Source organism: Dysidea avara, chromosome 6 (genome assembly GCF_963678975.1).
Source record: "Dysidea avara chromosome 6, odDysAvar1.4, whole genome shotgun sequence".
Taxonomy (NCBI): domain Eukaryota; kingdom Metazoa; phylum Porifera; class Demospongiae; order Dictyoceratida; family Dysideidae; genus Dysidea; species Dysidea avara.
Genome location: NC_089277.1, coordinates 1,355,738 through 1,382,567, shown reverse-complemented (window position 1 = coordinate 1,382,567; position 26,830 = coordinate 1,355,738). Strand labels below are relative to the sequence as shown.

The 26,830-nt window shown below is 36.9% G+C and overlaps 1 protein-coding gene across 1 annotated transcript in view; it reads left to right on the top strand.

Annotated features, from left to right (window-relative positions):
* The window catches only part of LOC136258543 (uncharacterized), a 90,952-nt gene that overhangs the window by 6,855 nt on the left and 57,267 nt on the right, over positions 1-26,830 (top strand). The window contains exon 2 of the mRNA XM_066051858.1: positions 19,724-19,822. Coding sequence (XP_065907930.1) covers positions 19,724-19,822 — 99 coding nt within the window. The remainder of the gene's footprint in view (positions 1-19,723; positions 19,823-26,830) is intronic.

Here is a 26,830-nt window from a genome sequence, read left to right as displayed (position 1 = left end):
ACATTGTACCTAGTGTAAGCTTACAAGTTAGCAATCGTAACCAATCATAATTTAGTGCAATTGACTACATTTGTAATAAATATGATATTCCCCCAGCCAGTGTACTTTACTATTTTTATATTCCTTTCAGATAGGAATACAAGCTAGTCTCATATGCCTGGACATGCGAGACTATAAGCACAATCCAGAAATGCTGCTAGCTGGAGGTCCAGTGTAGCATATGTAGCTACACCTGCACCACTAACTAGCTATTGTTTTTAAAAGCAGTGAAGATTAGCACATATATGTGCTTGTCTGCAAATAGTGGTTGACGGTGAGGTGGACGAAGAATTGTTCTGGAGTTTGCTCGTGACTCAGTACTCTTTAATTTGCAGGAGCTAGCTATAAAGGATAGGTATACACATCACACCAACATAGCTAAACCTTGGGACTTTCCCAGAAACTTCTTATAATATGCTTGCAATTGTGTGTATGTGACAGCACGATAATAATGATAATGATATTAATAATAATTGTGTGTATCAGATATATGTATAGTGACTATGTAGCTAGCATGTAATAGCTTCAGCTGGTAGCATTAATCTTCTGGTTAATTTGTATTACGCTCCACTGACTCAAGGATCCACTGCTGATTTTAGCTGGTGGTTGTCAGTTTACCTGTGAAGGTTAGGAGAAAACAGTATGAAATACAAGTGGCAGTACATGTTATATATTTTTGTGGGTGTAGCTTTAGCAAGTAAAAGTTGTGTAACTTTGTGAAAGTAATTATGCACATTCATAAATTTTTGCATTAAAATATTTTCGTATACATCTTTACTTTTTGAAATTAAAACACTTCGGATTTTTAAACATACGGCAATTTTATTACCCAAAATTTTCCTGATCTACAGTATGTGCAGCCCTAGCAGTCATCAACTATGTTTCAAATAGAGTGTAAACATGTTGCAAGAAAATTGTTAAGGTTGAGTAAGGATCATATCATACAAGATCTATTTTAATGCTCTAAATTCTTTGATGTGATGAAAGAGATGTATGGTTAACCAATATGGCTTTGATCCTTGAAGCACACTGACAATGATTAGTGTTATCATTAATGTCTGCGTGTTCTTTTACTGCTGCCATTGATCCGTGAGCTGTCCTTATCTTACAGTCAAGCATCTTACTGTACATTTACCACACCACAATTGACCCACTAGCAAACATCTTATAACAGTGGTATCATTAATCTACAAAGAAAAGGCTTCAATGATTACAAGACCATTGGAATATGTATGGTAATGACCCACCTGTTCTATGCATATTTTAGGAGAAAGCTGATGAAAAACATGATTAGTATGTCCAGTCATCAAGTACTCCATTGGGTAAAACTAGAGTTTGAGTGAGCTTTGTTAGTGCTAGAATCTTATAAATTATAAATTTATAAAAGTAAAATGCACTAACTTTGCACATGGGTGAACAATTTTCACTGTGACAGTGCTTTATCCATTGTAAATTGTACTATATTTTTGTCGGATCTACCTGCTTCATCCTCTGAATTGTCATAAAGTAAGTATTGATAGAACATTAATATTTGGAGCCTTGTGTACACTAGTTCACTACGTAGCTATTCAGACACAAAGGATTTGTTCAGACTTCAGCTGTAACTCAGCTTCTACCACCTTTAACTTCCAACTGAAAAATATTAATTTCTTTATGTGCTACATTTTTGAAACGTACAGGTGAATTTACCGCTCTACCAAGCATACCCTCCATACTCAAAAATGCTGATCCATATCCAATAAGTAATAACCTCTGTAATTTCAAATAATTTTTATGGCAATGCAGTGCCTAGCCATTTTAGTTGCAAGGGTGTCAGAGTAGGTATGACCAATGAGGTCAGAGCTTCACCGCTTTTTGGCTGGAAACAAAAAACTTTCAAACCTGTAGCCAAAACCAAATGTAGTGAACATGCAATACTTACTAATTGTAATTGTAATTAATTGTAAATTTAATTACAATTATGACAGAAACAACATTTAACCTGTCCGTCTTTCACTCAAAATAGCTTTATGTCAACTCTGTCCATATTAAGTGCTTCTAAAAATAATTAGCATTATATTTAGGTTTGGCTTCTTTTGCAGCTACTTTGGAAACACTCCTTACAGCTTAGCTATTAATAAATCTTAAATGATAAATTGAATGAAAGTGCTTTTTGACAATGTCCAGTTTTGTCAGCAGATAGTTAACTAGCACCTTCCACACAGTGTCACAACCCAAAATTGCCTCAAAATAGCATCTCAAAATGTGCAATTTAAAAATTTTTCCTGGGGTAGGCGGCATGCCCCTAGACTGAACTTTACCACTTTCACTTTTACTCTGACACTCCTGCAGTGTGATATTTTTTACATTATGACTGAGTCATTTATGTCAAATAATAATAGCCATCAGTTACAGAAAAAAAAACATATTAAACTTTGTGGCTTCAGCTTTCGATTAATGTCATGGAATATATCTCTGTAGTTTTTCAAAGACATGTTATTCTGATGGCTGTATCAATCTTTATGGTCTATGGCAATCATTTTGAAGATAGTTATACTGAAACTATCTATCTAGCAAGATGTGCTTAGTATAGCACTAATCATGCAGCACCACTGTACTCAAGAGTTCATTATCTCCAATAAATAATATCATGGGCTCTTGATGTACTTTATTCACCAGTAAATTAATTTATCTAAGTTTTGACTTCAAGGAGTGAGTATTATCATTACTTGTAGTAGCTCATGTGGCCAGTAGTCTGATGGAGTTATATAGCTGTTCTAAGTGTTTTATTAGTCTAAAGTTTTACAGAGCTTGTTCTGCATGACCACAAAGCCAATTAATCATGTAAGGCCTTAGTTTATAAATTGGTACAAGCCTAGTACTTTGTTTTAAAGAAATATTTGTTTGTTGATGTTCTATTTGTTCTGTATGGTCCACTGTAACTGAACTTGTTACTCTATGAACAGCCACTGTTGACAATTTTCAATAAAGCTCCTATTTGGTGATTATTAGTTTCTCATCCACCGCCCGCATCCTTCTTAGGCTACCGCATGGTAAACCATTATTAACTCTGTGCATGCTTGGAAGAACACGTGATACGAAACCGTTATAATTTTTTGTTGATGAATGCTACAGTGCACTGTGTATCGCCAGGAGAACTGTTGTTTTCCTTAGCTAATTGCTGCAGTGGATCTACCCAATTGCAATCGTGTTCTCAGTATCGACTTCATCAAAGCAGGCTTTCAGTTGACTGTCAAAAAACAGTTGGCGATACGAAAAGTAGAATCAGCTGGTGAAGGAAATGTTTGTAGTAAGAAAGAAAGACAATCAGTTGGACAAGGTCTATACATCAGTGTGTTAATATTATAAAATAATGGCCTAATGGTAATACCCTCCCGCCCGCATCATAATATTTAGAAAGGCTGGATGAGAAACTAATAATCACCAAATAAGGGCCTAAAGAAGTCACTATAGTTTCATCATCCTTCAGTTGGTGTTAACTAATTTTAACTCTGTAATCTGATTAATTACACCAGCTATCATTTTAGTGTTAAGGTGAATCAACTAGATATGTAACTATTTCCAAGAGGTATTATGATATTGTAGTTGAATACACAAAAGCTTTGTGAAATAAATACAATAAACAAGAAATTATAAGCTATGTGTAGTTATAACTCAGCCAAAAGTTATCTCATTATTATTATTTTATTATTCATAGTTTTGTACCCATTACACAGTAGTGTTAAGTACTTCTAGTTTACTGTACTGTAACACAGTGTATGTTATATTAGAGTATTTTGTATGTATCTAGTGTAGCTCTACTCTTATACCAAATTTTGTTCCAAATCAGAAGTAAATATTTAAGTCATACACAAGTCATACTTTTTACAGTGATAATAAGCTACAGGCGCTTAATACAATGATCATAACGTATGAATGCAGTCTTCTACCAAGACACAAGTTGTATCATCGGATTCGCCATGAACAAGCGAATCCATTGCTGGGTAAGTTTTGTCTTCCAGGCCTGTCCTATGACCAGCAGCGAAGGCGAAAACGTGAGAAATAAAGTGACAGTGAACTGCTCGTCCAACGCAAGGCAGACTAACGCTCATATCTTCCGTCTCCTTAGGCGTACTGACACAAAACAAAGATATTGGAACTCCTCTTGCTGTGGGGATCATGATGCTACCAAGGAGTTTGGTATTATCACTTTACTTCATTGTGAAACAAGCGTTTTAAACTTTGGCCTTCTGGAGATAGCTCTTTCCCTGAATTTCCTCATGCAATAAAACGAATTAATCCTGAAAGCAGTGGTTTGGAGCTTTTAGGATCTCCTGTGTGGGGATCACCTACTTTTTTTGATTCTTTTTGGTCTAGTAAACTTGAAAAAAACTGCATCTCAGTATTCAGGAGAAGCTTGCAGAACTTGGAGATCCTCAAATTGAATTGAATTTGCTTAGGAGCTGTCTCAGTGTTTGCAAGATCACTCACATATTGCACTGTGTCCCTTCTTCATCATTAGGCTGCTTTCCATCTGTGTTTGACTCTAACCTACGCAACTGTCTTAGTAGAATTTTGTACTGTAGCATCTCTGATAATGCTTGGTCTCAAGCTACTTTGCCATTCCGGTTAGGAGGCTTGGGTTTGCGTGAGTCCCAACGCTCTTCACACCCAGCCTTTTTGGGTTCCTGTAACTCAGCCCGGATTTTGGTGTCCCGTTTAGCACCAAATTTTGATGTGACTTCCTTTTTTCCAGGTGAAAATTGTGCTATCTCCTATTTCCAAAGTCTATCCATCTTGCCTTCTAACTTTACTTCCCAAAATGACTTACAGGCTTCCCTTGATGATCAATTATTTGCAAGCATTTTCAACACCTCCACAATCTGTGACCAAGCTCGTTTACGTGCTGTTGCTCACTCCTCTGGTGTCAGCAGTGGCTGGCTGAAGGCCATCCCTCAACCAACATTGGGTTTGTCCTTTTCTCCACATGAGTTTGTTATCGCTGTCCGTTTATGGTTGGGTGTTCCTCTTTTCCCATTGTTACCACTTTGTACATGTTTGTCTGTCATAGATCAGTTTGGTGACCATCTTCTTGGCTGCTCTCATGGCCCACTACGTATCCAACGCCATGATGCTCTTGTTTCTATAGTACATCATGCTCTACTGCAAGATCACCCTGGTGTTCTCCGTGAGCAAAGCATTGCCTCTCGTCCTGGGGACATTTACCATCCTGATTTTACTCTAGGCCATCTTGCTTACTTTGACCTCTCTGTCAGGTGCACAACTCAGCCTTCCTTTATTTCCGCTGCTGCATCTAAGGCTGGGGTAGCTGCTGCTGCCAGTGAGGAGGCTAAGGATGACCATTATTTGGAAACTGTTAACAACCATGGTGGTGAATTTTTTTCCCCTGGTTTGTGAGTCGTTTGGTGTTTGGACACCCTTTGCTTTATCAACCTTATCCACGATTGCCAACCGTTCCACTGTTACAAGTGGTATTCCCAGACAGTTAGCAAGGAAACAATTGGTTCAGCGCTTACGTCAGTTACTCTCTGGCGATATAATGCCAAAATGATCCTGAGGCATTATGGCTTATGCCCAGAAGATGGCATAGACTTGTTGAACTAAGTTATTAATTAAGGTTGTTTTGTAGTTAAAGTACTTAGTTTGGTAGTTAAGCTAGTTGGAATTTTGTATTATTACTCCAGTGACGTCTCATTTTAAACTTTATGGAATTTTTTTTGATTTTGTAAACATTCCACCCATTACATCCTGTAAACATTCCACCCATTGCGTCCTGCAAATTAATCCTGCGTTTATTGCATTCTATACCAGCTGTAAAATCAAGACACACGGTAGTGTGTCGTGCGGCCCAAGAAGCCGGCGCGTAACACCCGTGAGTATATTGACAGGAAGAAAGAAAACGCAATTTTCGCACCTCCGTAGCTCTGTGCTTCCTTGATGAAACAAGACGATTTTTGCTGTGGACATTCCCTCCAACAGCAGTACTCCACATTCCAAATTTGAGCGAAATCGCTTCGCGCGTTCCCGAGATATGCGACTTCAAAAATTGGCTCAGTTTCTTCGTTTTTTTCCTCTTCTTCTTATTTTTCTTTTTCTTGTCGCACACTTACAAAAACTGCTATAAAACGCGAACGTGTTATCCGATTGCCTTGAAATTTGGCACACAGAAGGGGGATATAAAGGCGCATCTCGGTACCAACTTTGGCTGGAATACGATAAACAGGCAAAGAGTTATGAGCGATTATTGACGAAAAATAACACCAATATGTTGTCACGCCTACAGGGTAAACCGCGTATGGGAAGAAGCTGAAAATCGGTGGGTGAATAGGTTAACTATTGAACCTCAAACCTTTTGTGGTTTGAAAGAAATCGAGCTAAAAACCAGGAAGATACAACGAAAAAACCAACAGTGTGTAACAATTACGCAATCGAGATCAGCTAATAAAAAAACGACTGCTTGCCACGCCTACCAGATAAACCGCTTAGGGTAATGCTTTGAAAATCGTTGTACAGATGGAGTAATCATCTTAGAAAGGCTCATCAATGGTGTAGAAGAATCAGACTTAAAGCCACGGAGTTATAACACGAAATCCAACTTGGTGCGGCAAGTGCGAGATCGAGATACTCTAATAGAGCAGTCATCCTAATAGAGCAGTCACCCTGAAGAGAATTCAAGAGATCAGCTAGAAATAAGAAACCTGTATAGAGATCAGCTACACACAAGTCACCCTGTAGAGAGATCAGCTAGAAGAAGTTACCTTGTAGGGAGTTCATGCAACTATGGAAAGAGATAGTTCAGCTAGAAAAAATCACCTTGTAGAGTTCAGCTACAAAGAAACCACCATGTAGAGAGTTCAGCTACAAACAAATCGCCCTGTGGAGAGATCAATAGAAGAAGTTACCTTGCAGAGAGTTCAGCTACAAAGAAACCATCATGTAGAGAGTTCAGATACAAACAAATCTCCCTGTAGAGAGATTAGCTAGAAGAAGTTACCTTGTAGAGAGTTCAGCTACAAAGAAACCATCATGTAGAGAGTTCAGCTACAAACAAATCTCCCTGTAGAGAGATCAGCTAGAAGAAGTTACCTTGTAGAGAGTTCGGTTTCAAACAAATCACACTGTAGAAAGATCAGCTAGAAGAGGTCACCTTGTAGAGAGTTCAGTTACAAAAAAACCACCATGTAGAGAGCTCAGCTACAAACTAGTGACCTTGTAGAGACATCAGCTAGAAGAAGGTACCTTGTAGAGAGTTCAGCTACAAAGAAACCATTCTTTAAAGAGCTCAGCTGCAAACAAATCACCTGTAAAGAATTCAGCTACAAATAAATCACTCTGTAGAAAGATGAGCTAGAAAAAGTTACCTTGTAGAGAGTTCAGTTACAAAGAAACCACCATGTAGAGAATTCAGCTACAAACTAGTGACCCTGTAAAGACATCAGCTAGAAGAAGTTACCTTGAGAGAGTTCAGCTACAAAGAAACCATTATTTAAAGAGCTCAGCTGCAAACAAATCACCTATACAGAATTCAGCTACAAACAAATCACCATGTAGAGAGATCAGCTAGAAGAAGTTAACTTGTAGAGAGTTCAGCTACAAAGAAACCACCCTGTAGAGAGATCAGCTAGAAGAAGTTACCTTGTAGAGAGTTCAGCTACAAAGAAACCACCATGTAGAGAGTTCAGCTGCAAAGAAATCACCCTGTAGAAAATTCTGCCAAAAACAAATTGCCCTGTAGAAAGATCAGTTAGAAGAAGTTACCTTTTAGAGAGTTCAGCTACAAAGAAACCATTCTGTAAAGAGCTCAGCTGCAAACAAATCACCTGTACAGAATTCATCTACAAACAAATCACCCTGTAGAGAGATCAGCTAGAAGAAGTTAACTTGTAGAGAGTTCAGCTACAAAGAAACCATCATTTAGAAAGTTCAGCTTCAAACAAATCACCTGTAGAGAGTTCAGTTACAAACAAATCTCCCTGTAGAGAGATCAGCTAGAAGAAGTTACCTTGTAGAGAGTGAAGCTACAAACAAATCACCCTATTGAAAGATCAGCTAGAAGAAGTCAACTTGTAGAAAGTTCAGTTACAAAGAAACCACCATGTAGAGAGTTCAGCTACAAACTAGCCACCTTGTAGAGACATCAGCTAGAAAAGTTACCTTGTAGAGAGTTCAGCTACAAAGAAACCATTCTTTAAAGAGCTCAGCTGCAAACAAATCACCTGTACAGAATTCAGCTACAAACAAATCACCCTGTAGAGAGATCAGCTAGAAGAAATTACCTTGTAGATAGTTCAGCTACAAACAAATCTCCCTATAGAGAGGTCAGCTAGAAGAAATTACCTTGTAGAGAGTTCAGCTACAAAGAAACCATTCTGTAAAGAGCTCAGCTGCAAAACAAATCACCTGTACAGAATTCAGCTACAAACAAATCACCCTGTAGAGAGATCAGCTAGAAGATATTACCTTGTAGATAGTTCAGCTACAAACAAATCACCCTGTAGAAAGATCAGTTAGAAGAAGTTACCTTTTAGAGAGTTCAGCTACAAAGAAACCATTTTGTAAAGAGCTCAGCTGCAAACAAATCACCTGTACAGAATTCAGCTGCAAACAAATCACCCTGTAGAAAGATCAGCTAGAAGAAATTACCTTGTAGATAGTTCAGCTACAAACAAATCACGCTGTAGAAAGATCAGTTAGAAGAAGTTACTTTGTAGAGAGTTCAGCTACAAAGAAACCATTTTGTAAAGAGCTCAGCTGCAAACACATCGCCTGTACAGAATTCAGCTACGAACAAATCACCCTGTAGAGAGATCAGCTAGAAGAAGTTACCTTGTAGATAGTTCAGCTACAAACAAATCTCCCTGTAGAGAGATCAGCTAGAAGAAATTGCCTTGTAGAGAGTTCAGCTACAAAGAAACCATCATGTGGAGAGTTCAGCTGCAAAGAAATCACCACTGCCCAAATTTCAAGGCAATAGCTCTTTCCAATCTGAAGTTATCAATTGTCAAAGTTGGCAAATTGGATGTGTGTGGAAGGCCCCTTTTTGCAAATCCGGTCACATATGTATTATATATATAATTTGTACATTTACTGATAAAATATTTAAAGTATATCTACTTCATCTTTACTTCTTCCTGTAGTAAAGAAAAAAAACATAGGTTAAAAAAGTCCCAAAGCTGGCCATAGGCCGGCTTTGGGGTATACAAATGCAAAAAGAAATGAAATCTAATCCAAAACAGCCAAGCTGTAAAAAAAGTGTGCGGCCCTCAGAAAGGCTATGGTGAAAAAAGATGTGAAATCCAAGGTGGCGGCCAAGAAATGGCTGTGATGGTAGGTTAATGGTAAAAATTTTAATAACGACAATTCAGGTGAATTTTTGTGCCGCTTCACAAAATTTACCTGAATTGTCATTATTAAAATTTTTACCATTAACCTACCATCACAGCCATTTCTTGGCCGCCACCTTGGATTTCACATCTTTTTTCACCATAGCCTTTCTGAGGGCCGCACACTTTTTTTACAGCTTGGCTGTTTTGGATTAGATTATAGCTACTGTAGCTACTGTAGGCTTGCACAAACATATGGGATTCTTGCAGATCCGGTCACAGTTACTAAATTCAGTGGCGAGCTTCTCACATGGCTATATATATAGTGCTTATCCATGCGATATTCCACAGGTCTTGTACAGTACATTGAGAAAGAATGATCTTGTGAGAAGACACGAGCACTACTTGCATGTGTATACTCGCGACGTTACCTGTGAGCTGTACGGTATAGCCAGTAAGATGTAGAAAATGGTATAATATCAATCAAGAGTTTACTTGGTGGCTGCCCACCGGTAACTGCAGGCCAGGTAACAATATCTTAAACAGTGTGACTCATCCAAAAATGCAACAAAATATGAATACAAGATAGACATACATATTATGCTATAAAAAATCAGTCAAATACTCTAATACAACAGTTGCCATATGCAAGAAAGACTTCTCCAATAGCATTCCACTTACAAAAGATACATAGTATGCCATAGCATGATGCTGCAAAGTTTTTTGTACTGAGTAGCAACTGTCTTTTGTATATGTCATGAAAATATTATTACAGTATGGTAGTGTTGTATGTTAGGGATCATGGAGGTTTGTATTCTCTCACAAAAAAAATGTTGACCAGAAACCAGCCTCATAATGCCTCCATTATGCCTCCATGATGTCTTGGTGATATAATCAAGCCCAAGTGTTTTCAGTGCAATCGATTGCAAAATTCTTGCTATAAAGTTTTAAGTAATTTTTATTCAGTAGAATTTTCTGCTAACTGTTTAACACTTCAGATAATCATAACTCAATAATGGTAAAGGCTATGAGCTTGATGCTAGACATCACTTCAGCTTGACTGATCACTTTTAGCTTACCACAACACATACAATACATGAATCACAGAATTACCTTTGTCCTCCTTTGTGTCCCATTTATTTTTGTGGTGTTGATTCATGGTAATGTAATATGGCTTCCCTCTGCTTACTGTCACATAATACCAAGAGTTCATAATATATACTAAGGAGAGTATCCTACTTTCATATACCCCTGTAGAAAGGCGTATCGTGAAGTTATGACGTAACGACAAGATGTTGTGGTTTGTGACGTACAGGAAGCCGTAAAAGTGCAAGAATCATTAGCACCGTTTCACACTTGCGACGCTCAGGATAGCCATATTCGCGAATGGCCTAGTAAGAAACGCCTACGAAGCGGTCTTAACCCATGAAGGAACGATTGTAGTTGGGTGAGAAACGCTTAGAGCTGGAGTTAATTTGGTTGCTGGCGACGTTGGTAGGCACGCGTTCAATCGCTACCATGTTCAACTAATGACATCATTAATTATACAAAGAAAAACGGGCGAACTCAGAAGTGTTACATCATAACTTCACGATACGCCCTTCTACAGGTCTATATGAGAGTAGGATACTCTCCTTAGTATATATATATCTAATCAAAAACAGCCAAGCTGTAAAAAAAGGTGCGGCCCCCAAAAAGGCCATGGTGAAAAAAGATGTGAAATCCAAGGTGGCGGCCAAGAAATGGCTGTGATGGTAGGTTAATGGTAAAAATTTTAATAACGACAATTCAGGTGAATTTGATGCCAAGACCAAGTGGCACAAAATTCATCTGAATTGTCGGTATTAAAATTTTTACCATTAACCTACCATCACAGCCATTTCTTGGCCGCCACCTTGGATTTCACATCTTTTTTCACCATGGCCTTTTTGGGGGCCGCACCTTTTTTTACAGCTTGGCTGTTTTTGATTAGATATCACTTCTTTTTGTATTTGTATACTGCAAAGCCAGCCTATGGCTGGCTTTGGGGCTTTTTTAACCCATGTGTTTTTTTATTTACAACAGGAATAAGAAAAGAACTTATAGAAGATTTTTAATACTTCAATTACTTTTGACTTTATTAGTAATTATACAAATTATATACATATATTTTTACATGCCCATTATTCCCCACAGTATATTTTTTAGCAGCTGATCTCTCTACTGGGTGACTTAAAATATAGCTGAACTATATACAGGATGGTTTCTTTGTAGCTGAACTCTCTACAAGATAAATTCTTCTAGCTGATTTCTCTACAGGGTGATTTGTTTCTAGCTGAACTGTCTACAGGTAATTTGTTTGCAGTTAAACTTTCTACATCCATGGTGGTTTCTTTGTAGCTGAACTCTCTACATGATGGTTTCTTTGTAGCTGAACTCTCTACAAGGTGACTTCTTCTAGCTGAACTCTCTACAGGGTGATTTCTTTGTAGCTGAACTTTCCACATGATGGTTTCTTTGTAGCTGAACTCTCTACAAGGTGACCTCTTCTAGCTGATCTCTCTACAGGGTGATTTGTTTCTAGCTGAACTCTCTACAGGTGATTTGTTTGCAGCTAAACTCTCTACATGGTGCTTTCTTTGTAGCTGAACTCTCTACATGTTGGTTTTTTTGTAGCGAAACTCTCTACAAAGTGACTTCTTCTAGCTGAACTCTCTACAGGTGATTTGTTGGCAGCAAAACTCTCTACATCCATGGTGGTTTCTTTGTAGCTGAACTCTCTACAAGGTGACTTCTTCTAGCTGAACTCTCCACCTGATGGTTTCTTTGTAGCTGAACTCTCTACAAGGTGACCTCTTCTAGCTGATCTCTCTACAGGGTTATTTGTTTCTAGCTGAACTCTCTGCATGTGATTTGTTTGCAGCTAAACTCTCTACATGGTGTTTTCTTTGTAGCTGAACTCTCCACATGACGGTTTCTTTGTAGCTGAACTCTCTACAAGGTGACTTCTTCTAGCTGAACTCTCTACAGGTGATTTGTTTGTAGCTGAACTCTCTACAGGTGATTTGTTTGCAGCTAAACTCTCTACATGGTGCTTTCTTTGTAGCTGAACTCTCTACATGATGGTTTCTTTGTAGCTGAACTCTCTACAAGGTGACCTCTTCTAGCTGATTTCTCTACAGGGTGATTTGTTTCTAGCTGAACTCTCTACAGGTGATTTGTTTGCAGCTAAACTCTCTACATGGTGCTTTCTTTGTAGATGAACTCTCTACATAACGGTTTCTTTGTAGCTGAACTCTCTACAAGGTGATCTCTTCTAGCTGATTTCTCTACAGGGTGATTTGTTTCTAGCTGAACTCTCTACAGGTTATTTGTTTGCAGCTAAACTCTCTACATCTATGGTGGTTTCTTTGTAACTGAACTCTCTACATGATGGTTTCTTTGTAACTGAACTCTCTACAAGGTGACTTCTTCTAGCTGAACTCTCTACAGGGTGATTTCTTTGTAGCTGAACTCTCCACCTGATGGTTTCTTTGTAGCTGAACTCTCTACAAGGTGACCTCTTCTAGCTGATCTCTCTACAGGGTGATTTGTTTCTAGCTGAATTCTCTACAGGTGATTTGTTTGCAGCTAAACTCTCTACACGGTGCTTTCTTTGTAGCTGAACTCTCTACAAGGTGACTTCTTCTAGCTGATCTCTCTACAGGGTGATTTCTTTGTAGCTGAACTCTTTAGGTGGTGATTTTTTTGTAGCTGAACTCTCTCCAAGGTGACCTCTTCTAGCTGATCTCTCTACAGCGTGATTTGTTTCTAGCTGAACTCTCTACAGGTGATTTGTTTGCAGCTAAACTCTCTACATGGTGCTTTCTTTGTAGCTGAACTCTCTACATGATGGTTTCTTTGTAGCTGAACTCTCTACAAGGTAACTTCTTCTAGCTGATCCCTCTACAGGGCGATTTGCTTGTTGTTGAATTCTCTACACGGTAATTTGTTTGAGGCTGAACTCTCTACATGGCAGTTTCTTTGTAGCTGAACTCTCTACGAGGTGACTTTTTCTAGCTGAACTCTATACAGAGTAATTTGTTTGCAGCTGAACTCTCTACATGATGGTTTCTTTGTAGCTGAACTCTCTACAAGGTAACTTCTTCTAGCTGATCCCTCTACAGGGCGATTTGCTTGTTGTTGAATTCTCTACACGGTAATTTGTTTGAGGCTGAACTCTCTACATGGCAGTTTCTTTGTAGCTGAACTCTCTACAAGGTGACTTTTTCTAGCTGAACTCTATACAGAGTAATTTGTTTGCAGCTGAACTCTCTACATGATGGTTTCTTTGTAGCTGAACTCTCTATAAGGTGACCTCTTCTATAGCTGAACTCTTTACATGGTGTCTAGTTTCTACCTGATCTCTCTACAGGGTGATTTGTTTGCAGCTGAAATCTCTACAGGGTGATTTGCTTGTAGCTGAACTTCTTACATTGTGTCTAGTTTCTAGCTGATCTCCACAGTGTGATTTGTTTGTAGCTGATCTCTCTACAAGTTGATTTGTGTGTAGCTGATCTCTCTGCAGGTTGATTTGTTTGTAACTGATCTCTCTACAGGGCAATTTGTTTGTAGCTGAACTCTTTATAAGGTGATTTGATCTCTCTGCAGGTTGATTTGTGTATAGCTGAACTCTCTAAAGGGTGATTTGCTTGTAGCTGAACTCCTTACATTGTGTCTAGTTCCTAGCTGATCTCTCTACAGGGTGATTTGTTTGTAGTTGATCTCTCTGCACATTGATTTGTTTGTAGCTGAACTCTCTACAAGGTGATTTGTTTGTAGCTGATCTCTCTACAAGTTGATTTGTGTGTAGCTGATCTCTCTGCAAGTTGATTTGTTTGTAGTCGATCTCTCTACAGGATAATTTGTTTGTAGCTGAACTGTCTATAAGGTGATATGTTTGTAGCTGATCTCTCTGCAGGTTGATTTGTTTTAGCTGAACTCTCTACAGGGTGATTTGTTTCTAGCTGATCTCTCTACAAGTTGATCTGTGTGTAGCTGATCTCTCTGCAAGTTGATTTGTTTGTAGTCGATCTCTCTACAGGGTAATTTGTTTGTAGCTGAACTGTTTTTAAGGTAATATGTTTGTAGCTGATCTCTCTGCAGGTTGATTTGTTTTAGCTTATCTCTCTACAGGTTGATTTGTGTGTAACTGATCTCTACAAGCTGATTTGTTTGTAGCTGATCTCTCTGCAGGTTGATTTGTTTCCTACTGATCTCTCTACAAGTTGATTTGTTTGTTGCTGATCACTCTAAAGATTGATTTGTTTGTAGCTGAACTCTCTGCAAAGTGTTTTGTTTGTAGCTGATCTCTCTACAGGATAATTTGTTTGTAGCTGAGCTCTCTGCACTGTGATTTGTGTGTAGCTGAATTCTCTAGAGAATGATTTAATTGTAGGTGAACTCTCTACAGGGTGCAAGACTTGTTTATAGCTGAACTCTCTTTAGTGTGACTTGTAATGTTCTGAATCTCTACAGTGATATAATTGTAGCTTAATTCTCCACAGGGTGACTTGCTTCTTGCTTAACTGTCTATAAGATTAACTGTTTGCAGCTGAAGTCCCTACAGAATAACTTGTAATGTAATAGAATTCTATAATGGAGTAAATAAATTAGCTGAATGCTCTATTAGGGTGACTGTTCTATTAGAGTATCTCGATCTCGCATTTGCTACACAGAGTTGGCTTTCGAATCATAACTCAGTGGTTTGTAATCCAATTCTTCTATACTACTGCAAGGACTTTCTATGAAGATTATTCCAGCTATACACCGATTTTCAGCTCATTGCTCTTAGCGGTTTGCCTAGTAGGCGTAAAAACTAATACTTTTTTATTACTAAAAATCGATCGCGTAATTGTGACACCGGTTGGATTTTGTGTCATATCGCCGTGGTCTTAATCTCGATTCCTTTCAAACTACCAAAAGGCACTCCTACGATGGTTACTCCATCTACATAGCAATTTTCAGCTCATTCCATGAAGCGGTTTACCCTGTAGGCGTGACAACAAATCGATCTTGTTTTACGCGAATAATCGGTCATAACTCCTGAACCATTCATCGGATTTGCACCAAATTTGATGCTAGGATGCGGCTTTGGACTCCCTTTCTGTGTGCCAAATTTCAAGGCGATCGGAGCACGCGTTTGCGTTTTATAGCAATTTTTGCAAGTGTGCGAAAAGACGAAGAAGAAGAAGAAAAAATAAACGAAGAAAAAAAAACGAAACTTTGGCCGCTCATATGTCGGAAATGGCTTGAGTGATTTCCTTCAAATTTGGAATGTAGACTCCCCTAGCTGGCGGGCAACTCTGCAGCAAATTTGGTTTCAATCGGATAAGCCATCACCGAGATACAAAAGTGTGAAAATGACGTTTTCTTTCTTCCTGTCAATATACTCACGGTGTGGCGCGCCGGCTTCTTGGGCCGCACGACACACTACCGTGTGTCTTGATTATGAACTCTTGATAATGCCCATTGTTTTGTATAGCAAGCAAATTGCTTGTAGAGGTGCTTCTGATACTGTTCTAATCTGTAACAGTGTGTAACATTCCAGGCATAGCTGAAAAAGGAAGCAATAATGGCCACTTCACTTTTCAGTTTATTACTGATAGTTGGGGATATCATTCAGACACAAATGATTATTATATGACATTTCTGGTACCATTCTTTCCATTGATACTACATGAGCAGGTTCACCAGTCATACGTAATAATGTTACAAAAACTAAACAAATAAGTGCAAGGAATAAGAATTGTAAATTTGATTACTTTTATCAAGGCTTTACAGCTAGTGCTGAAGGTTTGTAGTACACCAGGTTGTTGTTTACAGATACTAGTGGTCATGTACAGTACTATATACCATGACTGGATTAAATCTCCACTAGTGTATCTGTAGGTGAAGGTGACCTCTCTTGTTTCCATAATTAGCTAATTTTATAATATGACACTCAAAAAGTCATAATTAACTTTTTTGTTGAGATAACTTCTCTATATCAGAAAATTTGAATATAAATTGTGTACAATATCCACTGCTATATTTAGCTTAATAGTATGCAAGTGCTGGCTAAAGAATTTACATAGGAGAACATAATTATATGACAGCTGAGAGTGACTTCTCTGTGAATTTGTGTTTTAATAGTATACTGTTTATTGTGATCTCTATAGTAACCAATTTAAGCACATGATGAATTGATCAATTAGTAAACAAATAATTTAAGGTGGAATTGAAGTAATTAGTTCATAGTATACATTTAACTATTGTTACTAAGTAACATACAAGATAGCTCAGAACAATACTCTTAGCAGTTGGTGCACATGCATAGCATTGTTTCCTTGAACCAGCTAGGACATTCTAACAATTTGTTACTTTTTTCCAGGAGCAAACTGCTTGTAGCCAAATCACTCAATTTTTTATTAATAGCAACTTTGTACATGCTAAGAGCTTCCATAGAAGTGCTTATTGTTTTATTGATGTCAAATAATTAGAACTTTTGAGGTTTCAAATATCTGCAAAATACTTTTGATGGCAAATAAAACTCAAAGCTGGTTATTCAGGGGTGGATCCAGAGTTTGGAAAGAGGGGTACAGTAGGTATATAGAGTAAGGGGTCTGCAGGATGAAGCTAAAGGATCAGAACTGAAATTTTTGAAGTAGAGCAGTGTTATATACAATTATCTAAATCATATTGCTTTCTATTAAATGATCTGCATTGATCAAGAATTGTACAGTCATGACATTGAGTAACTAGTTCAGCAAGAATGGCATACAAAGGATCATGTGCATTTCATTTGCACAATATTTCTAGCATACTAAATGTGCCCAGTGGATCGTACTGCAGATACAAGCTGTCATGCTCAGTAACTGTCGAGGGTTCTTAATAGTGGTATTTGTGGCCACCACTGCATATTGTAGAGCAAAATTTGAAGTAAGAAAATTAGAACAACTAGAACAACTGAATATTTCAGTGAGCAAATTTTTTGACAATATGTTATGTTATGGAATACACTAAACATTGAGGGAAAATGTTGGAGATCTGAAAGTGTATTGTATATTTTTGTACTCTGGAGTGATTTTGTTCTTACTTAAAAAGGACAATGCATTGGTTTTGTTTACATTTCTAAGTTTACAACAGAATAACTGGTGATGTAGAATAATAAAGTAGTAGGGGAAGTTTATAAAACACTTGTACTTCTACCTCTGTGAAAGAATAGCAAGGTACATCTGTATGAAAGTAATACTATGCAACAATTTGTGTCCTTGCATCACAACCAGGTGAATGATCAGAGTGTTACCATTATCATATCTGAGTTCTATGGAAATGGGCTAAACTATATCTCACTTGGCTAGCAATCAATGTACAACCCTGAATCTTGTAATTTCTAGTGTACTTACTGTAATAGTGCATATAATTACAGCTTTGAAAAGATTTCATTTGCAGTGAAATAGTGCATGGCTATGACATACTATACCTTTTAATAGTACTGTAACTAGCTGTATAACTAGGTAATAGTTTTTTTTACTTATAATTTACTTTATTTTAGTGCAAAATGTTATGATAAAAGTTTACATGTAAAAGTTTTTCATGTGATTTACATGAATGACTGCACTATTAGAGTATCTCAATCTCTTAATTTTTGTACAATGAAAAAAGTGAATACAGTATGTTAGGATCTCCAATTTGATTCTAATCACATGCAAAAGAATGCTTACAGCTGGATTGAAGCTGTATTATCATAGATACTATAGACTCCATACCGGTATGGTGTCTATAGTATCTATGGTATTACATGTACCACCAAGGCAACAAACTTTATGATGTAAAAGATTTTATGTATTTTCATTCAAAATTATTTCCTGATCTTAGATCAACCACTAAAACATTTTTGCTCCATATCTACAATAAAATATACACAGTTTAAGTGTGTATGACTTATAACTGGATCTTCACCTGATCAACAGGTTATTCCAGTAGATGTTCTAATGAAGTTTTGGTTACATACTGCATACTGCTAGACCTATAATAATGCATTGAAAAATATTTAACTTCAGACATTTCCTGATTATTATCAGAACATTGTGAAAGTTAAGTGGACATCTAACAATTTACCTGGACATTTAAACCTTTTGCTTTCCTACATGTGCTTCTGCCAATGTAGCTAAATGTTTGTTTCAAGCATTGAAGTCACCAATGTATTGCACTGTACTCAACTTCTCTCTAGTAGTGGCCAGGTTAAACTTAGCTTAGTGGTCCTAAAACTATAGTCAAAACAATATCTTGTTATTCTAACCTAAAATGTAAAGCGACTTTACAGGTGAATACCACAAGTAAAAGGCTAACATAGAGTGACATAGCGTGAACGTTACATCACACGTGACACAATTATGAAACTTTTCACATAAGTTGTACATCTGGTTACATATATAGTGCCATTGTAGATTTGACCTTAGATGACCTTTGCAACCATTTTGTATTGAAAACTTATCATTATTGTGTTTATCTTCCTGAGGCATTATTTTACACTGTTAAAACATAGTTTCAGATTAAAGGTCTTGCTAAAAGAAACAACCTTTGAAGTCAATAAGTAGTTACATTCCAAAGTTACAATAATTATATACTAGCCATGAAATTCAATAAAGTTTACTGCTCATTGGTGGTAATTTACACCCCAAGAGCAGCAAATTTTATTAAAGTAACATAACTTTGCAATGGAGCAAGCTATTCACTTCAAACAAAAAATCATGTTGTTTCTTAAAACCGCCCCTTTAATGGTTTGACAGTGTAGAATAATGCCTCAGGGAGATAAAGACAATAATTGTCAGTGCAAAAACAGCTGTAAAGGTTATAAAAAGCAAAATCTACAGTGGCACTATATCAACAAATAAATGTCATCAGGAGTATTATTTATGTTGTTAAAGTTTCACAATTGTATCACAAAGTGCACAAAATTACCAATCTATTTACACTTAGCTGCTCTACTAATAAGTAATTTTACTGCAGTATTAGACAAGTAGCCTAAGACTGGTACAAGGTTGGACATACCTTTGTGGTCACCACAAACCAGCAACAGAATACTTAATTACACGCCATGGCCTCCCCTAATACCACACAATAAACTCTACTACACTTAAAAACATTATTACAGTGTATATGTGACAATTTCAGACAATTATTACAACAGATATAGACTGGTAATTGTCCATTTTCCAACTATTATTTCACACACTTCTGATATTGATATAATTTGTTGAACCATTAATTTTGTGTTTAGTGTACAGATTAATTATAATTTACTGGGTAGTGTGATTTGTATAGTCACATTAGTGTATGTTATTTGTTCTCACCTACAGGAAGGTAACACTCCTCTTCATTGGGCTGCATTAAATGACCGTGTTGATGCAGTAAAAATACTACATAAATATGGAGGAAACATGTATTGTGAGAACAAGGTCAGTTGACATGTGTAGTATTGTTGTTATAGAGGTAACATATGTGTATCATAGTTATGCTATAACCAACAGTTCATAGTATGTGTTTGTACAGGACATACTGGCAGTTAGATACTATCTCCTGTACAAATATTATGAACTCTTGCTATACTAAAATTGTTGTAAAGTTATTAGTTAAGGTACATGCAATAAATAGTAATGAATCAATAGTCAGGTAGGAAATATCTACTTTAGCATTAAACAAATTGTAACAACATGCCAGTGTAGGGATTTTCCCACATTACCATTGTGTAATACCATCATATCTCTTGTTTCTATAGCTTTTATTTTATGGATCTTGTTGTATGTTATATTATTGTGACTAGTATCTTGATCATGTGACTGCTCTCACTAATAGAGATATCCCACATGATATATCAATAAGAAATGTAGTCACTAGGTATTCACCAATTATGTCAGCAGAGGAGTAACAGGTCATTGAGCATAATGCCAGCATAATAGACACAAGGTTTGTGAATTGAGTATCAGAGAAGCTGAAACTCTGAACAGTTTGCACAATATTAGTCTAATAAAACCATAAAATTAGGTATTCTCAAGAGTGTTTAATATGTTCCATGCAGGTTAAAATTTACATATGCAACCTTAAAATGCTCTAAGATTCAGCAGTTAATTTTAAAAGTCTCCTAGAGTAGATATACAATGAGAGCCCAAGTTTACCCATTTTCTTCAATAGTATGCTTAACTATAAAAAATTTCCTCTCAGAGAGAGTAATTTTGTAAAATATTCTAAGCCAAAATGACCTGCACAGCCAGCAAATATAAAAATCTCAGAAAATCTAATTTTACAAAATCCCATAACCTTGAAAACACCTTAATATTCAATTTGAAATGGCCTATAAGTTTCTTGGAAGTCATCCACCCATGCAGTCGATATTATACATGCAATGATAGTCAATACAATATCTTAGTGATCTCACACAAATTGTTTATTCACCAGATTCAACAAACACAGTGCACTACTAATAGAATAATTGTATACATGAGGTGCACATGGTTGTCCTAGATATTACATCATCATGTCATCACTATGCATCATGCTCTACCAACCATAGGATATGTCAATCCACACAAATATCAAACTCAAACACTCATGATACAGCCTTCAATGACTAACCAGTTTCACAATTATTTGGTTTAATCACAATTAGGATTTTCAAGAGGGTGGGTAGTCCTTTTTCATTTTTCACTATGAAGACGATAGCTACTATTTTTAGAGAAAAAATCAAATTAGTTTAAATATACTACAAACAGACACTTTTAGCTGCACTACATTTATGTTTTCCTAAAATAGCTATATAACTACAAGCATTCAGTATGGGGAATTGGAAACAGTGGAAATGGAAGTGGAAAGTGGAAATGGAAAATGGAAATGGTCAAATCATCATATAAATGTACCCTAGAGTAAAACCCTTGTATAGTGGCCACCTCATAAAGACCACCTTCTTATAAAGACCACCTCCATACAAAGACCACTTTGTAATTAGATCTCAAAGATGGGTAAGGCATACTAAACTTATAAGACCACTTCATCGTCACCTTTTATAAGACCACCCTTTTACAAAGACCACCCCTCCACACTGTAATTATACCTAGGTTCCAAACATCTATTTCAGGACTTATCAAAACAGCTAGGTCAGCTAAACAATACTACACTCTTAAGGTCATTGTCTCTTTCTCATTTTTTGTTGATACAGTAGGTTGTAGTGTGCTAGCCACATTTCACTTGCATGGACTAAGGACTTGACACATTCTGGTACAAACTGAGCAATAATGGTAGATGACTTAAGTGAAGTGTGGACCAAAATATGGGAGATGACATCAACTTCTTCTATGAGTCATGAAATACATGTTTGAAGCTGTTCAAATATTACCATGTGGTCTTTATAAAAGGTGATGATCATGAAGTGACTTTACCTATCTTTAGAACCTATTTACAATGTAGTCTATGTATAGAAGTGGTCTTTGTGCAGAGGTGATCTTTAAAAGTGACACTAAGTGAGGTTTTACCCTAGGACCATAAGAGCCTAGCTGTTTTGATAAAGTCATGAAATAGATGCTTGAAATCTAAGCTATTATTAAAATGTGAGAGGTGGTCTTTATAAGAGAGTGGTCTTTCAATGGACCATGAAATGATCTTATAAGGTCAGCTCAGTATCTTTGAGATCTAATTACAATGTGGTCTTTGTATGGAGGTGGTCTTTATAAGAAGGTGGTCTTTAAGAGGTGGCCACTAAACAAGGGTTTCACTCTAGGGTACGTTTATATGATGATTTGACCATTTCCGTTTTCCATTTCCACTTTCCATTTCCGGTTTCCATTTCCACTGTTTCCAATTGCCCATTCAGTTGCCCTATGATATAAGTGTAATGGCAGCTCTTGAACACTTTTCATCCTCAGTGTTGTAAGGAGAACTTTCTTTGGAATCAGTTTCATTTTCAATGAAGCCAGACTTTGTGAAGTTACTAATCATCCTTGTTCCTAGAATAGACTATTTTATCTTAAATACAGTTTAACTGTAGGATACTGCTTTAGTACCTGACTGTTTTAATGGAGGATAGTTATGACTGCTCTTTTGGAGTATATCAAATTTAGAATGCAATGCTTAAAATAAGGCTCCAGTAAAATTCAAATGTGGTTTTGGCTTGTCTCTAAAGTACCTTTTGCTACAGCTTTGCATACTTGTGCTAGATGCCGTTAGCAGAAATATTAAAAAACATGATAAAATAGTTATTAGTAGTGTAGTAACGCTAATAAATCAGTGACAATAAACAGTGGATTAACTTTGCCTGGCATTATTGTTACATGGACTTTTTCCCTTAGACACTAAAATTTAATGTTCTTTTAGTGATATGTCAATAAATTGTATTACTATCTGATACCCCTGTCCCTTATAAGGTAGAACTAAGCCAATTATATGAAGCCTTAAAATAACATTTTATAGTCTGCACATTTAATAATGAACTACTTTTGATTGACCTAAAAGAATTAATCAGTGTAACACAAAATTTGGTGATCTCCAGTGGTCTACTGTAGTTTGTGTCATTCTGTAAAATAACTGTTGATGAACAGCCAGTGATATAAACAGACCCTAACGTCCATGTTGATTTCCATTAAACACTGTGCTATTGTAGTACTTAAGCCATCCCTGCAGGGCTTTTGTGACTGATAGCCTGTAGTGTTGTAGTTTGTAAGACAAAGTTCATGAATGCTTTCATTTTGTGCCTATATAACTCCAAAGTTTTGGGCTAACAATCCACCACTGACTCACTTTAGTTTTAAACAATTTCTTACCTTGTAGAATAATTTTACACTTTCTTTTGCATAGGCAGATCTAGGAGACACTGTTAGGGAGGCCAAGGGGAGGGGGAAGTTAGGATAAAACTGTTTATTCCACTACTAAAAGAAGAATGGAATTTTACTGCACAAGTTATATTCATTTCCATAATTTTATTTGATATAGCTGATGAATGAAAGGCACACACTTTCTATGACTCTAGTTGGATAACTTCTGAGAAACGTTTTAAAATTAGACCACCTAGATTTGAATTTGGGAGCATTTTTTTATAGCTAACAAAGTGTATGCTTTGCAAAGCGTATAAAAATTTGTAAGCCCAGAACCTGTTTAGCCTATCTGAGATAAAACCTGTTTGATGGTAAAGTGTACTAAAGCAAATTAAGGTAACATTTGCATATATTATCAATTGATGACATTAGATTGTGACTGTTCTATTAGAGTAGTGACTGCTCTATTAGAGTATCTCAATCTTTGCACAAAATTTCAACTTATTTGCCTCACTTTTTTCACAGTGTATACAGTTTATAACTGTATAAAGTGCATTTATAACTATTGTCTTCCATTTGTCCATTGGCTTTCTGTATTTCTGAATATATTGTAAATGCATGATTCCTGTTTCTGGTGTCAATATAGTCCTACAAGTACAATGGGGGCAAAAGAAGGGCTGGGGGGAGGGCTATTCCCTTCCTCAGATCTGCCTATATTCCTTTGTAATGATAAAAACAAATGAAAGCAGTAAACGTGCACACCAGTGCAATTCAACAAATTGATCAAAGACAAATCTAAAGGGTAATATTGCAAAGGTATGTGTTTACCCGAAACCTACACCAAATTATATGGTAAGATTGAGATACTTTAATAAAACAGCCATACAGAATTACTATATCTTTATCACATAAGGGAAGAGCATAGATACTCTAATACCGTATAGCGGGTTATTTTCGAAACAGAAATTTTCGCACAAAAAGAAAAATCTGAATTTCGAAAGATTTTAATTTCAAACAGTGCATATTTTGAAGTCCGGATGGATTTCAAATAAATGGAAATTGGTGTCACAAATTATGAAGATGCATGAATGTTTGCCGAAAACTGACTTACTGATGAAATAATCCCCACTCCTGTGCACTGGAGAGAAGACTGAGGGAGTCTCGGGTGGAGTGAATTCACTGGCACGATCACGCTCGATCATAACTAGCTATCCTACCATAGATTCTAGAGCAGACGGCATCAATTCCCATTCTGAATCACCTGTTTTCTGGTTATTGGTACAGTAATGATACAGTTTACCCATTATCATCAGTAATACTGAACTAAAACTCGAGGAATACACAAATCAATCGCCAAAAGTTGAACGGTTGCTTTCACTTGTGGGAATTTATTTTCGAAAAACAACCGGACGTGGGAATTTATTTTCGAAGAGAAGGGCCTCTTTGAAATACCCGAAAATAAAAACCTTTCGAAAATTACCAGCTATATGGTAGAACTGTCACTTTAATTTGTGGTAAAATATTTCTATGAAGTTGAAAATCAAAACACGTGCATGATAATGTGTGATGTGGCCAAGAAATCCAGCATGCCACATTATGGATATCTTGATAGGAAGCTTGTTCATTCATGCAAAGCAGTTACAGTGCCGCACTGAGAGGTAACATTACACATGCGAGCAGTTGACACTCGTGTAGCCAATTTTCAATCTGCGATTTCTTTGGCAGGTGTGTGCTAACTAACTCACCACATGTAGGAGCTCCCTCAGGTGGCAGGCTCCAGTAACCATGCACCTTCGCACATGATGTATTCCAGTCATGCATCGTGTCTAGCTGAATTTGAGTACTCGTGAGGGATTGTAATGTTACCTCTGGGTGGTACTGTAGTTTTATGGCCCCTTTTCCAAAGCACACCAATTTTGCTTTATAGCTGTCTGTTAGGCACAGTAAGGTAGGCCACACAGAAAATTTGATTAAATTTGCATCAGCTATGTATGTTTAAAATTTAAATTTTTTTCTTCTATGATCATGGGAGTCTATTGGGGTTTCAGTTTCTTTTTGCACACTTTGTAGAAATTGTTGTTCAACATAACATTAATGTATAACTCGATTGCCATGATTTTCAGTGCAAATGAAGAGCAATATAAAGGTGAATTAATGATTTAAGTATGCTACATGTATGAATATCCACTGAAAGAGTTATGAACATTATTTTATTCATATAAAAAATCAAATTTTTGTCTTGGCTACATGGTAAACCTAGCATGTGAATAATTTGAAAATTTGTATATACATAAACTGATCATTGTAGAAGTGGTTTGGAAAACAATAGAGTTACAGTTAAAAGGCAAAAAACTAAACTAGTATAAAATTTCAGGATCAAGATTCTCTAATAGAACAGCAATCACCACAGAGTAAGAATGGTGCACAAAATCTGTCAGAAAAATACTTACCAAGGCTCAAATCACAGACCACCATACCTACAGGTAACATTCACATGTAATCATTGTTGCATCTGTATAGATAGAAGAATGTGAGTAAAAACAAACCCCCAAGTCAGCCATAAGGCTGATGTTGTGGTGTTATGACCTTATGCTTGTAAATACAAAAGAAATGAAATCTGCACAAAACAACCAAGCTGTGAAAAAATGGTGCGACCTTCATATGCTTGGATGAAAATAGTTGTAAAATCAAAAAAGATAGTGGCCAAGGAATGGCTTCATTGATGCTAATGAAAATAAGTTTTAATAATGCATTGCTTTATTTTCGCTAGCATCATTGCAGCTATTTCTTGTCCACCATGCACCCTTAATTTCACAACGTTTTCACCGAAGTTTATATGAATTACTACATGTTGAAAGAGACACATCATTTATGATATATCTCTAGCAATGGCAATTCTAAAAGCATGCAGAGAGCAAAGCAAACTTGAATGTACCACACAGGAAATTATTGACATTTCAGTCTTCTGAGATTGTACAGTAAGAATGTTGGCTTAACATTGTTGAATACACATTGTAAATAATTATGAGTGTTGAAAGGAAGCTCGTTATTTGATGCCAGTCTCTAGAAGTGGAAATTATGAATGTGAATGACATGCAATAGGACATGCATGCACAATATAAATCTATTAAGGCAGTGGATACTAAACCAAAAGTCAGTTCAACAACATATTGGCTATTTTCCTTTATCAAGACTCACGGTAGTGAGTCGCGCGGCCAGTAAAGCAGAAACGCGCGCCGCAGACAATAAATGACGCGACCACTACGTGAGGATTTTACAAGAACGAACGTTCTCAAATTTGGCCTTCCTGTAATCCACCCGTCACTTACGCTATCCCTCTGAAACTCTGGAGTTGAACTCATCATGTCACTAGTAACTACCACACAAGCAGTGAAGCAAATCCATGCCGATTGTTTCGTGATCGAGATTGCCGACATGAAAGGGGACGTTTCATTTTTTATTTTATTTTTTTTTTATCACATGCGGTTAGACGCAACCGCAGGTGTATGCCTTGCGTTCCTTTGTGCATTCCGAACATTGATCGCCCTGTTATCGCTTCAGTATTCACTCAATCACCTCAAGATTCACATCATCGATTTCACCATACATGATTACCCTACAGTCGTGATTTCAGCACCAAACGAAGTTTCAGTCGTCCTCAGTCGA